General features: G+C 34.4%; 1 protein-coding gene across 2 annotated transcripts; it reads right to left on the bottom strand.

Annotated features, from left to right (window-relative positions):
* Window positions 1-1,812: 1,812 nt before the first annotated feature.
* On the bottom strand, window positions 1,813-8,352 carry LOC111514077 (uncharacterized). Of its 2 annotated transcripts, none has more exons than XM_074182293.1 (7): window positions 8,280-8,352; window positions 5,433-5,511; window positions 3,428-3,571; window positions 3,049-3,084; window positions 2,746-2,860; window positions 2,119-2,183; window positions 1,813-1,938 (listed from the first exon to the last, which is right to left on the bottom strand). In XM_074182293.1, exons 2-7 carry the CDS (start codon window positions 5,502-5,504, stop codon window positions 1,921-1,923), a joined length of 450 nt encoding a protein of 149 aa, XP_074038394.1. In that variant the 5' UTR covers window positions 5,505-5,511; window positions 8,280-8,352; the 3' UTR covers window positions 1,813-1,920. The 2 variants fall into 2 exon arrangements, with proteins under 2 accessions (XP_074038394.1, XP_074038393.1); XM_074182292.1 differs by lacking the exon at window positions 8,280-8,352 and adding an exon at window positions 6,697-6,839.
* Between the last annotated feature and the right edge of the window lie 6,408 nt (window positions 8,353-14,760).

Genomic DNA, 14,760 nt, shown 5'->3' with positions numbered 1-14,760 from the left:
ATGATTACTTAAAATTTTTGTTATCTGTTTAAAATGTGGCGTCCTTGAACAAGTACTAATAGGAATAATTAGTGTCATAACAACGCAGACTTTTTCCAGAGTAGTGATTTCGATAGCGATGATGAACGATGCGATGAGATTCGGATGCATTTAAATATTGAAGCACAGAGAGTATGTTTCAATGTATATAAGTTTCTACGTATCAAGTTTGGTTTCGAGAAAAAAAAAACTATTACAAGCAACATCAGATTTGACCGAAATTCCCTTCTCAACTGTACGTAAAATAGTCAAAAACAAACATTATGAACGCAAGACACGATGTGATACAGGATTACCAAAACCTTCAGATGTTCATCCAATAAAATCATTGAATAAAACAATATAGGACTGTTATAAAAGCAATAAGATACCTACAATTGAAATCATAAGGAAGAAATTGAATACTTCTGGCCATAACATGAGCTGCTGTGACAAAACTCTTCAGAATTGGATAAAGAAACTAGGATTTAGATTTAAAATAATAAACAAACGTCAAGAAGTTGTGGAGAGCAGAAGAATAGTGGAATTGCGTAAAAATATTTAGAACAAATAACTGAATATAGACAAGAACAATGGCAAATTTTCTACTTGGACGAACACAGTAACAAAAGGGTGGACAGATGGTTCGGGAATGTGTACGCCTAACATGCCTGCAAACGAAGGATCGCGAATAATCATTGTGCATTGCGGTGGAAGAAAAAGATGGGTTCCGAATTCTTTGAAATTATGTGCAATGTTGATTATCATAAGAACATGGAAGCTAATATTTTCGAGAAATGGTTTTAAAACACATTGATCCCAAATTTGGATGCAAATAGTGTAATAGTTCTTGACAACGCTTTCTATCATTCACGACAGATCATCAAAGTACAGAATGTAAATCCGAGGAAAGATAAAATACAAAGTGTTTCAATGCATAACATTTTGTATTTTGAAGACTATCGTACCAAAAACCAACTACTTGAAGTTTTACAGACAAAAACATTTGAGAAAGTGTATGCCCTTGAGAGTATTGCTGAATAGATTGGACACACCATAATGAGACTTTTCCCGTATTTTTGTGTTCTCAATCCCATCGAGTTGATTTGGGGAAAGCATCAGGTTTAAAAATAATTCTCCAAAATCAGATAAGAAGGTAACAGAGCTAATTGAGGAAGAAGTATTTAATATTCCGGAGACGACTTCCACAAATATATCAAAAATATAATTTTATTTGAAAAAGACTATATGGAGATTGGGCACTTCCATATTAACGGTGGAAATAAATTCATTACCTATTGATTTAAATGACGGCAGTGATCGTGAAACAGGAAATATGGAAGAGGAATTTTCAGAAGATTTCGAAGAAAGTTAGTGATGTGTTTTTGAAGCGATCAATATATGTGAGTAAGTAGTATTCAGAAGTATTTTCAATTATCATCCTGTTATTTGAATCCCTACTTGCCCACTCTCCTATATAAACGAAATATTCATTATATATATTATATAGTTATTGTGGTTCTTATATAATCAGAAATGATAATTGAAATCAGTTAGCTTCCTAACTATATTATTGAAGTAGAACTGTTGAAATGTAGGTTGCACTATACCGTTTATTTGAACTATACTATTCATTGTAGATATGAAGTGTTTTCCTAACAATAATGTCTTTCCAAGAAACGTTTCACTTTATTCAATGATTCTTGCTAAGAATATGTTTCCAAAAATGTTCATTTGTTACAACTTCTTTGAGCTATACTATTCTGTATATTTTTCCCATCTCAAACAAACACACTTTTTGAGAACAGCTGTTTATTGGGGTTTCTTAAAAATATTCGCTTATATAAAAATAAGTACTGAATATGAATAATATTGGTCGATTTTTTTTCTTCTGTCGACTCCTCAAAACATGATGAAGTTCTGTAAAATAAATGATCATAAAATATTTCTTTCTCATTGTCATATCACGGGAAAGAAAAATAAATTAACAAGTTTGAAATTATGTCGAACTGATGGTGAATTTGACAAAACTAGTTTTTCTTTTAAGACAATTTCTTACTGCCCAATATTTGGGGGAAATACTCTGGAAGAAATACGTACCTCCGGATCTTTTTTGAAAATGCATTTGTGAGCATTCCATATTATGACATGTAATGGTCCTGTACCTGAAAAGTGAAAAAGTGATTACAGCTTTCGTTTAAAAATATATACATCCAAAATATGAAATATTATTGAGAAAGAAGTTTATATTCCTCATATTTCCATGAATGGAAGTATGTTCAGAAACTGCCAGCTAGCCGACCCGGATTCGCACGGGTGCAATGCTAATATTAAATATACATGCGATCACTGCTAATCATAAAGTGTTATCATAGGACGCTATTTATAGGCAGGTGTCGCCAGCCGGTACCGCCGCAACCGTTATGTCCCTGCATTTTGAATCAATCTGTAATATCTTCAGAAATATGCTCCTGAATTACATGCTGTGACAGGCCATATTGCAATGTATATCAGGTACTTAATTGGATGAGGATTAATACTGCAATGCTTAAAATCTAATGAGTAGTTCTGAAGATCTAAGCATACAAAGGGACAAACAGAGGGAAGTGACTTTGTTTTATATTATGTAGTGATACAAGAGATTGAGTCCAACTCACGAATTCAATATGAAAGTGATTTAATTAGAAAATCAACCAAGATATTCCTATTACTATATTTCTAACTTACTGCTAGCTTTAACTTCCTCAAAACAGTCGCCATAAATTTGGGTTCCATTACTTTTGAGAACTTCTGGCATGTAAGTCTGCAATTCGTCGGGATCGATTTCATTATTGACAGACATCTGAAAGTTTCAATAATTCATTTACTATTATTGTGAAACATTTATTTACTTCATTGAAGAGGATATCTATCTTCATTACCTACAAATACTCTTTGTGGTATTTGTAGTAAATGAAATAATAACCCGTCTTCTATTTCAAATTATTTCTCATTCAAGAAACATAAATGAATATTGAAACCAGTACTCACCACACCTGAACCAATCCAAAGGCATGTTATGTATCTCTGTGAAAAAAAAAGGTAGAATCACAAAAGACGACAATTGTTGTTACTTGAATATGAGTAATAATTTATAAAAATCATGCAAATGCTTCCTGTTGTAGGATGAGATAAATGAAGTTTGTGATAGGAAAAAAGGAAATTAACTTCTTAGTGGAAGTTTTTTTCTTCAATTCTGAAAGATTTTCATTCTTTATATAGTAGACAGTTCAGGAAGTATGGAAATATTGATATAAATATTCTGTCTTCTGAAAATATAAATATATTTTCTGAATCTCTGTGGAAAAAAAGGTGCAGTCAATATAGAATTCCGTATAACACTTCAATTCATATCCAGTTAGCAACATACCTGGATTCTTTCAGTAGATTTTTCATCAAAAATGTCAAAGTTTCCATTTTTCAATTCAGAAAGTTCGGTGTCTAAAAGTCCAACTATAGTGTCACATTTCTTATGCCACTCTTTCGCTAGGTTTGACAACTTTTCACCAAAGTCCTGCAAAAATTAAAAAGTGGATGACAAGTGAGTACATCATAGGATATCTGAAAAATGAAAGATGAAAAAAATTAAACTGTGAAATTTCAGAGATATCTCCTGTGATTATTTTGAATATTATATTCACATCAGTTTTTTACGGGTTTTCCTGCAGCTGAAAAAGCAAATGCGCCACTGGAATCAATGAAGTCGCCCTGGAGCGCCAATTAATTTTCATTGTTGTTTTTATTTTATTTTTATCGTTGTTTTAATAAAACTTTACATCAACACTATTGAAAAATAATCAAATTGGAGGCCTGATTATTTTGATGCTTTCGAATTATCATAGCAAATTAGTAAGCTGAATATAATGATAATAATGAAAAGCACATAATTACAATGAAGTAAACATATGTATTGACAGAAGCAAGTGATTGCTTATATGAAAAATACAAGATTTGGATTCTATGTTAAGCCATGCTAAATTTTCGATAATCCAGAAATTATTTATTATGAGTCAGAAATGCTCAGTTTTTCATTATCGAGAAATTAGTTTTTATAGGTTAATCATTTTCACTACCGGAAAATCTATGTAAGAAGTGAATGCTAGTTGAATCGAGTTATTGTTTTTTTTTAGATGATAACATTTGTTTTTGTTGACCATTTTTTATTTATTAATTACTTTCAATTGTTGATCAGATCACTGAAGAATATTTTTTTGTGTTGAGGATTCATTCCTTGAGTTCATGATTGAATGCATCCTTATTTCCTATTAATTTCACTTGTGAAGGCGAATTATTATCTAACTTTGGGCCTAAATAGAATACACTTCTCCATCCAATATTTTTGTCACATCTTGGGACCTTCACCATTTAGCTTTTCCAACGAATGGCATGATAATGTTCTGTGGGTTTGAGTTCAATTAATGATCGGTAAATACTAAGAATTATTTTTTGGTAGTATAACTGTCTTACATCAAGTATTCGACTCAATGAAAAAGTTTGTTGCTAGAAAATGTGAGTTTTTTGGTTTGAATGATTCTCAAAACCCATCTCTGTGAAACATTACCTTTTCCTAGGTTCGTACCTAACCTATAATACCATGAGATAAATGAGACTAATTTGATGCAGAATTACCTGCTTCCAAATGCATGTCCAAAAAATTTACTAAATACCTGAATCTACCAATTAGACCACTAATTTTTTTGTAATGGAGTTAGCGTGAAGGTCCCACAGTAAATGCCTATCAATAATAATATCAAGATACCTAAAGGATCAGATTCGGCTATTTGAATATTCTCATCAATATTCAGATGTCCTAGTTAGCGTAAATTATGTTTATATGAAGTGAATGTCATATAATGAGTTTGTTGTATCGAATCCCCTTTTTAGTTATCTGAAAATCAATCTCTGCATTATGTTTTGAATCTTTTCAGTTATCAGCATTATAAATTATCGCCGTATCGTCAGCAAAATTGAGAAATCGGCCTTTTGAATTGAAAAGTGGCAGGCTATTTATGTATAGCGTGAACAGTAATGGGCCTAACACAGTGACTTGTGGCAGACCAATTGTGACGTTATTCAACTTTTCAACATTTTTCCAATCACTTTGGATAACGATGAAATCAGTGGCCTATAATTATTTATATCTGTTTCATTATTCAACTTATGTAATGGTTTGACGGAACCAATTTTTGGGGCCTTAGGAAAATGAGCTGACTCAAAACATGTATCAATAAAAAAAATCAAAGGACGAACAAGATCAGAATTTCAGGAGATTTTTTGACTTCAAGACTATTTATAGTATCTAAAATTTCTTTGTTTGTCAAAACTACTGAACATGAATGCTGTGAATTTGATATGATTTGTTAGAAATCGCCTACCTCTTCTTTTATGTATGCATATGTGACGGATAATCCAATAGATACCAACGCAAATATGATAATCCTGTTCATAATGGAGCTGAAAATGGAAAACAAAAATCAATTCATCTGAAAAGATTGTAAAAAGTGAAATACAAATATAAATTATGGGTGGACGTTCGTGAGGTGAATTAAATGGCAGTAAATATGAAATCACAGTTGTGTAGAGGTGACAGATTCATTCTGCCAAATAGTATTATTCACTCATTCTGAATGATTTTCAGCTTATTGATTTGGGATCAATGCTTTCACAATCATGTGAATTATCCCCATTGAAACTAGAATGAATTTGTGTATGCTTTAGTCTGTATTCTGGTTGATATATAACAGTGTCCCCAATATTGAGCCTTTGTGTACTCCAGGAGTTACAACTAGTTCACACGATATTTTTCCTGAAAACTTTCTGGCTGCAGTTTCATAAGTAGATACTCAAAGAAATGACGGAACATTCATTATAGAAACGATGTAAAATCAGTCGTATCGGAGGTTTTTCAAAAATGAAGGTTTACAAATGCTTTAATATCTCCTTCATCAGTATTTTTTCAACACCATCAATCAAAGTAGTCTTCGTAAGTACCAAGTACCTCTTTGAATGGACCGCTCCTCTCATGTATTCAGTGAATATTCATCAAACATTTGAAATTACTTGTAGAACATTGAGTTTGAAAATTATTTGTCGAAAATTATGACGTCACTTGAAATAGCGGATTTCAAAAAAAACTGCTGTGTATATTCCATTTCACATTCTGATTATTGGATTCTGAGTTGATTGAAAAAACCAACTGCATGTTGGATTTTTTTCGTAGAGAAGAAACTTTAGATGTAGACCAAGAACCAACGTGCTCTTGGAACACGCACAAAGTACCTATCTATCGATTCATGAGTTCCTCTGAATGTCAACAAAACATTCGAAGATTCAGAGTCAAATTGAATGTTACTATAGAAATTCCTCTGCGCAGGCATGACTTATTACACATCAGGCCATATACATAACCCACTGTAGACACCTATTAATTGGCAAGTAGAAGGAACACAATGTCACCAAATTTCACCAACAATTTTACCAAATTCCTCTGTTAGTAAAGAAACATGTATTGTCTTCTATGAACTGAAGGAAACTCCATTTTTTTCATCTTTGCATTTTCAAAGATGAGGAAAGAAAAGAAATATCACCGAATATGTGGTTAGACGTCTTAGAAAAAAAAAATTTGAAATTATATCTCACCCCCGAGACACAAGCCTGTTGAACACCACATTAACTACTGAAGTGAAGAATTGTGGAATGCATGCAAAATTTCCAGATTGCTTTTTCGTGTTATCGTGATGAGGTCGAACTATATCAAAAAATAGCATCACCTGAGGTCGCGATAATTGGATCGGTGATTACATCAAATCATGTTTTTATCTTTTCAAGACAGAGTAACAATTTGATACTCTTCTGGATTGTGTCACATCACGAAAATATCAGATTGCGTGGAATATAAAGTGCTGACGCGAAGAAAAATACTGTGGCCTGATTAATTTTTCTGATGATGAAAATAGTCGCGATGATTGATATAGCCTTCAGAAAATTCAAGTATAGTGAATCAACACAAAGTTCATTGAGTCGAATAAATGAAAGTATGAAACAAATGAATCAGCAAAACACCAGAGTATATCTGGAAAAATTTTTGGAATGCATTTTCAGAATCGTTTTCTGAATTCAGAGTGATGAAAACATTTCAATTAAATCATTTCTGAAAATTCATTTTACTTGAATTACAGGCTCTTCAATTATAATTTTTTTTTCTGATGAAGATCCATAGTAATTTGTATATCACTTGAAGGAGGTCCTGTGCTAGCAAAACATGTTGTGATATATTTTTCAAATGAAGTTTGTGGAAATCAAATCGTGAGGTGTAGTTTTTGAAATCAAAACAAATGCCTTCGCAAAATCCATTTGTAAATGCTCGTTTCTATTTCTTGTTGCATTTCATTGGTTCTGAATTCCATTGTCTAATATGATATGAATTGATTTGAAATCCCTGAACGAATATGTTAAAAAATATATTAAAAAATGAAAAAGAGATTATCTGGAAAATAACATTTATATTAAGCAAAAAAACTGAAATTGCAATGAAATGAAGTGCAAGCAATAACCAAAAAATACAAACAATTGAACTATCAACACAAGATGAAATTTAAAATATTATTAACAAGAAATGAAAATAGAAAATTAAAACACAACGTTAGTCGTGTAGTAACTTGGGTTGTGACCCGAATACGATTGTAGATACTTTTTTTTTCATTTCTTGTTAATAACTTTTTCAATTCCATCTCGTGTTAATAGTTGAATTTTTTGGTTGTTGCTTTTCATTTCATTGTAATCTTAGTTTTTTTGCTCAATATAATTTTTATTTTCCAGCCAATTTTTTTTATCCATTTGAAAATTCTCCACAGATTTTTTCAGGGATTTTAAATCAATATCTGTATCATATTAGACAATGGAAGTCCAAACTAATGAAATGCATCACGAAACATTGTCAACCACCTTCAAAAAACTATTTCTAGGTGTTTGCATACAATAGAAGAAATAAATAAATGATGGAAAATGTAGCAATTTTGGAAAAAATACACTTCAAAATGCACAAACAAACTGATCGGTCTCATACCTCTTCCTTGAGATTATTGTCATCGATTCGATTTCCTCCGATTCATTATCGATTCAAACAAAAAATAATTTCGTCTTACAGGTTCAACAATATCATTCAAAATCATATTGAAGATGTTCATTATGGAAAATAGACAAAATAAATATATTTTTCTCACCTGCTTTCACCAAAGTATCAGTTTTCGATTCACACTTCAGACTGAAAACAACGCAACTTCTTGTCATTTATATATACTCGATTCATGTTGCAAATCCCCTAGATTTTTAAAAACAAGTTTAAAGAGTTCATAACCGACGCAAATGAAGGTTTTGTTTTTCTTTTAGTGCAGATCGTAAACGAGACCCTATCTTCAGAGTTGTTTAACATCCTTGACAAAATTAAAAAAATACACTTCGCATCTACAGAGTGTATCCTTTGAGTGTAATATTTTGTCCAAAAACCAATTTGGTTTTCGAGAGGGAAAATCAACGGAAGATGCTAGTTACAAATTTTTCAACATCAATTCACACTTCCCTAGATAAATCAGTGCCAACAATAAGTATCTTTCTTGACCTCTCGAAAGCCTTCGATACAGTTAGTCACCAAAAGTTACTGAATCATTTGAATTATTATAGGATTAGAGATAACGCCTATAATGTGTTGAAAGATCATCCGTCAGAACGAACGCAATAGGTGCGAATTGATGAGGTATGTAGCAGTCCTAGAAAAATTACTTATGGTGTTCCGTAAGGGTCTGTTCTGGAACCAGTACCTGGGAACTCATTAATCCTTAGCTCTTATAAGTTTCAACTTCTGAGGGTTGTCGTTCGTAGGGGTGCGACAGCTGGTTAAAGGAAAAACAGGATTTTTTCAGATTTTAGTACTCATAATTAGTTTATTCAACATAGATAGTTCGGCGAAAATCATAAGTTTTGCAGATGATAATATTGGTACTTATAAAGCAAACACTTGGAATGAACTTCAGTAAAATATTGAGAATAATTTTCTTGAAATAGCTGAATGGCTTCAGTACAATAAACTTACACTCAACTTCAATAAGAGCTGTTATCTATCATTCTGTTCCTATTCATCAGAATTGCCACATTTGGGAGATATTGATGTTGGTCTAGATTCAAAAATTCCCAACCCATACAATATCTTGGTATCATGATAGATCGGCATTCCAGCTAGGACCTTCAAATGAAGCATCTGTCGAATAAAATACGAGAAATACTTCCAAAAGTCAAATATTTGAAAGCATTTTGAGATCCTAAATACCTCAAAACAGTTTATTTCGCATTGGCACAATCACAATTTACATATGGAATTTTGGGATGTGATGGAGTGAAAGACTGTTTATTAGACAAGATCAACGTATTGCAGAAATGAATTTTGAAAATTATTTTCGAAAAAAATATCAGTTATTCTTCCGAAAGTCTGTATAAAAAAACTCAAATAATGGATGCTGGTCAAGTTTTCTGTCAAAAAATTCTTGGATTTTCAAAAAGCGGAAAACTAATACTGAAGTATCATAAGCATACTCACAATACGAGAAGACATGAAATGATTTTTCCTCGAAGTGAAAAAACAAGTGGCCAAAAGAACACAAATTATGTCGCGCCCAGATTATGATCGTTGATACCAGAAGACCTAAAGAATATTTCAATCTTTCATTATGGTAAAAGTGAGCTCAAGTTATGAATAATGGAAAATGAGTGTATATTTTTTTATAATTTATTGAAATGAATGAAACCAAAAGTGACAATATACCGAATATTACCCAAACACATGATTGTGACAATATACCAAATATGAATACTTACCAACTATGATGCCAAACACACTATTGTGACAGAGTTTATTTTTAGTGTTTTGAATATCACGCACAAGCAGCCTAATGACTGCACTTGTTTATTCACAAATCAATTTTATTATATACATATTTTTATTATATAGATACCTACCTATTTATATGCTGTATCTATATGTTGTGTATTACTGTGTATTTGTGAAATTTATTTTGTAAAAATTCGTGAATAACCTTTTTATTATTATTATTATCATAAGAGTATCAGTCGCGTATTTTAAACATATTCCTTTATATTTATTTGGTCACACATAATTTACATTTACTTTTTTTTCTGTCCATCATTTCTATCATCCAATTTCTACTGTTTCCTACGTTTGCTTTCGTAAAAGCACTCAAATATATTCCATCTACTTGGTGCTACTGTGACGTCATTCATTTTTTGGGGAGGAAGTCATGATTGACTATACCACAGTCGGAATTTTTAGATTGAAAAACCATGACTATGAGAAGGAGTTGGCAGATATCCCTGAATTTTCAACATCAGTGATAAAAGAACGACAAAGTGGCATACGGAAATATCACAAACAACAAAAGAAAGCAATAAAACAAAACCGGAGTATATTGTTTGATATCTGAAGCAACATTTTTTTTCCAAGTTTATATGTCGCTCAGGACTCAGAGTCAATGTGATTGAAAACATACCACATCCTCTTCAGATATCCAGTGGTGTCTCTCAAGGATCGAAATTGGGACCGTTGATATTCTTCCTTTATGCATTGCATTTTCAGAATACGTCACGCCATTTTCAGGTAGAGTTTTTGTCTGATAATACCCAGTTGAATGCAGAGTCAGATGCTAGAAATGCAATACACATATATAGAGGCGGCTCAAAAACTAAAGAAGGCTCAGGATAAGGAGTTTAATCCACTAAGCCCAAGGATTGAGTGGGGAATGGGAAAAAATACTAACGTGGTTCGAACAGAACTGGCTGGTATCTCAATCGCCACAAAAGAAATAATCAGAAAAGAAATTTCTGGCAAAAACATAACACTGCACTGCACTGACAGTAGACAACTCCTATAAGTCTTCAACAGACAATGTGTTACCCCAGGGCTAGTACTAGTGTGCCACCAAGATTTAGTCAAAGCCTCGGTAAATAATAACATTATCCCGAGGTAGGTTGAAGGGCACGACAGGCGTAAAGGGTATCGCATTGCGGACTCTTTAGTCCAGAAAGCGGCTGGACTAAGAATTTCAGGACCCAGTGACACCTACGGCCTAATAATTTCGACAATTGCGGAGCTTGCCAAATCACACTCATGCTCAATCCCCAAAGAAATGAGATGAAATCAAAGGATGTAGTCTTGCCAGGATCACCCTGGGATGACGCCGAGAAAATATCTGGCGATTACCAGGAAAAATCTTTGCTTGACAGTACGATTTCTGACTGGACACTGTCAACTAAGGAAACACCTCCATAATATGGGGTCAGTGGACACACCTCAATGCAGGATGTATGAAGTGTGAACAGGAAGATGAAACTGTTAGGCATGTCTTATGCGAGTGTCCCGAGTTATCGTCAATAAGAGAGTGTGTGTTCGGCGAGTCTTGGCCTACATCTGCCGATATAAAGGAGACGTCCCCCAGTGACCTGTCCACCTTCCTGGAAAGGACATGATGAAAAATGACCTAGGAGGACAACTCCTCGTGAAGATGTACAATGCGTCACATGTGGCCTAAGAGCTACACTCACCCTCCCTACTCTACAGATACAGATACCCAGTTGCATGATAATGTCTCTGCTCAGGATGTCGATATTGCATTGGATAACATTATCGAACATATTTCGGACCTGATTAGCGACTTTCGAAACATTCGTCTCTTCAAAAGATTCTACAGAGTCAGATCTGGTGATAGCCTGTTGAAAAACAACTTCTTTCCTGAGTATTACCACGATGGACATTGAAATATATTCGACAGACATTTATGCCAGAAGTTTCACATCAGATAGTCTTGCAGATGCATACCGTTCATCCCGCAGCCAGGAGAACGGTCTGAGAGAAAAATGTCTCAACTCAGTTGGGCTAAATATAGTTGCCTTTGGAGAAAGCATTCTCTCAAGGTCTCAAAGCTGGGGGCTAGATCTGGAGAATGCTGTGGATGCGATAGCAACTCAAAACCCAGCTCATGCAACTTTGCCATCATTTCCATTGATTTGTGATACGGTGCATTGTCTTGATGAAACAGCACTTTTTTTCCTCCAAATAGGGCAGTTTTTCCGCGATGTCCTTCTCCAAACGGTCTAATAACGCTATGTAATAGTCGCTGATGATGGTTCTTCCTTCTGAAGATAGTCCATGAATATTATATCATGCTCATTCCAAAAAACGGATGCCATAACTTTGCCAGCCGACTGTTGCATCTTTGCACGCTTTGGAGTCGGATCACCACGTGCAGTCTACTCAGATGACGATCGTTTTGAAGTTAGAGGAACAACTGATAAAAATGTTGACGAAGTGAAGAAAATTGTTATGGAAATCGTCGGACCACTATCAGAGAAGTTGGGCATTAAGCGTGTGGCAGCGAAGTCAGTTCGAAAATTGCTCAATTTCCACCAGAAAAACCGTCGCATGAACATCGCTCAGGAATTGTTGAATGATAATAACGGCGATCCAGATTTGCTCAAAAGCGTCATAACTGATGACGAATAATGATTATATGGTTATGACATCGCAACAAAAGACCAATCGTCTCCATGAAAGGGCACAGGAGAGCCAAGATCAAATATCGAGATTTTGCTGACTGTTTTCTTTGATTACCGTGACGTGGTGCATCAGGATTTCTCGCCACGAGGTCCTACGGTCAATAAGAAGTACTATCTTGAAGTTATGCGCCGCTTGCGAAAAGCAATACGAGGAGAACGTTCGGTATTGTGGAAAAACGATTCATGGCTTTCGCATCATGAAAATGCACCTGCTCACTGGTCATTGCTTGTTCGTAATTTCTCGGCCAAAGACACCACCTTAACCCTCCTGTACTCGGGTAGTGTCTGTGAGACAAATCAGTTCTAATTTCCATTGCTGAATCTACAGTTCGTGTAGCTTCGGGATTTTTAGACATCGGCACGTGGCTTAAATGGTTAGTTTGAGTCAGATCGTGACAGACATAGACACTACCCGAATATTGGCGTAACTAAATTCTCTGATGAGAGATTTGTCATTTTTGCTGTTTTCATTCCACTTGGTGATATTAAAAAATCATGGACCCGTATTTGTAAGATCTTCAAAGAATACAAACATTATATGATGAAGTTTCAACTGATGATAAGGTTCAATATGAGGATGGCGAGCCAAAATTAGATGTGGGCCGTTGTGAATTGAGTGATCACGATTCCAGATGAAGAGCTTGAACATGAAATAGTGAATAAACAATCTACAAGCGGGGGTAACACAAATGTATTCAATAAATGTAAACGTAAAAAAGAAAATCATACAGAAGTAATAAGGTAGTCTAAACACGCACCTATGACTAGAGTTAGAAAAAGACGTCAGAATCTTGTGACACATTTACCAAGCATAAATGGAAGAGTGAAGAATATTACAAATCCATTAGAATGTTGGTCTGTTTCCTTCACTATCGACTTGCTTGAATTGATCGTCGAGAATATAAACAAATATATAGCAACAGTTGCACCAAAGTACAAAGACCCACTGGATTTGCTACCTACAAATATTGTAGAACTGAAGACTGTCATTGGGATTCTCTACTTGATGGGGCTTTATAAAAGTGGGAGAAAAAAAACCAAAGACTTTTGGGCTGATATGACTCCTGCCTCGAAATTATTCGTGCAACAATGGCTCATCGCAGATTTACCTTTTTATTGTCTTGCATACGATTTGATGATGTTCATACGAGAAGTGAAAGAAAGAAGACTGACAAATTGTGCCCCATTGGAACTTTTTTGAATGCTTCGTACAAAACTGTAAGGACTGCTACACTACAGGTTTCTATTAGACATTGGATGAGGCCACTGTGGCTTTCGCATGTACATTCCCAAGAAGCCAGCCCGTTATGGTATGAAAGTGTTCGCGTTGACTGATGCGAAAACTTATTATGTTCAGAAGTTTATGTTGGACTTCAACCCAATGGTCCATACAATATTTCAAATAAAACATATGAAGTTGTGGAAAGGATGTGTGCTCCTATATATGATTCGGGAAGAAATGTTACAATGGACAATTGCTTCACAAGGTTGGACATTGTAGAGCATATGGTGGAAAATCATAGGATATCAATTATAGGAACTATTCGCAAGAATCGATTAGAAATTCCTGCAGAACTGAAAGATATCACGTCGGTGCAAGTGTATTCCTCCATATTTGCATTCCGTAGAAATGCCACTTTGGTATCATATGTACAAAAAAAATGTCCTTTCAATTTCTTCCATGCACTTTGATGACGAAATTGACGCAGCGAAAGGAGACCAGTGCAAGTCAGATATGATTACCTGTTATAACATAACTAAATGCGGTGTTGATTCGGCTGACCAAAGGATGGCTGCATATAATGTAAGTAGAACCACTTGCCGATGGTTATCTTCTATAATATGCTCAACATCTCAGGAGTAAATGCTTTTGTAATGAGTCAAAGCAATGCCCCTCCCCCGGATAACAATTACAAACAGCTTACGACTCAGTTATGGCAGATCTAACTTATCGAGCAATTATTCCACATATTAGAAAAGATATCAGGGGTTTGGCGCTGAAGTTCTTTGGTACGACCACTCTGACTCCGCGATCAAGGCGCTAAAATGAACATGGACATTGTGCTTATAGCAGAAATCGAAAAA

This window comes from Leptinotarsa decemlineata, unplaced genomic scaffold, assembly GCF_025532065.1.
Source record: "Leptinotarsa decemlineata unplaced genomic scaffold, Ldec_3_MD MMD2_tig00026328_RagTag_RagTag, whole genome shotgun sequence".
Classification (NCBI taxonomy): domain Eukaryota; kingdom Metazoa; phylum Arthropoda; class Insecta; order Coleoptera; family Chrysomelidae; genus Leptinotarsa; species Leptinotarsa decemlineata.
This window is presented reverse-complemented; position numbering and strand designations above follow the sequence as displayed.

Coding starts and splice junctions, on each gene's coding strand:
- LOC111514077 (XM_074182292.1), bottom strand. CDS start 6,824: ATGCTATTTTTTGATATAGTTCGACCTCATCACGATAACACGAAAAAG. Junction 5,512..6,696: donor AACAGGCTTGTGTCTCGGGG/GTGAGATATAAT, acceptor TTCCATTTTCAG/CTCCATTATGAACAGGATTA. Junction 3,572..5,432: donor ATGCATACATAAAAGAAGAG/GTAGGCGATTTC, acceptor TAATTTTTGCAG/GACTTTGGTGAAAAGTTGTC.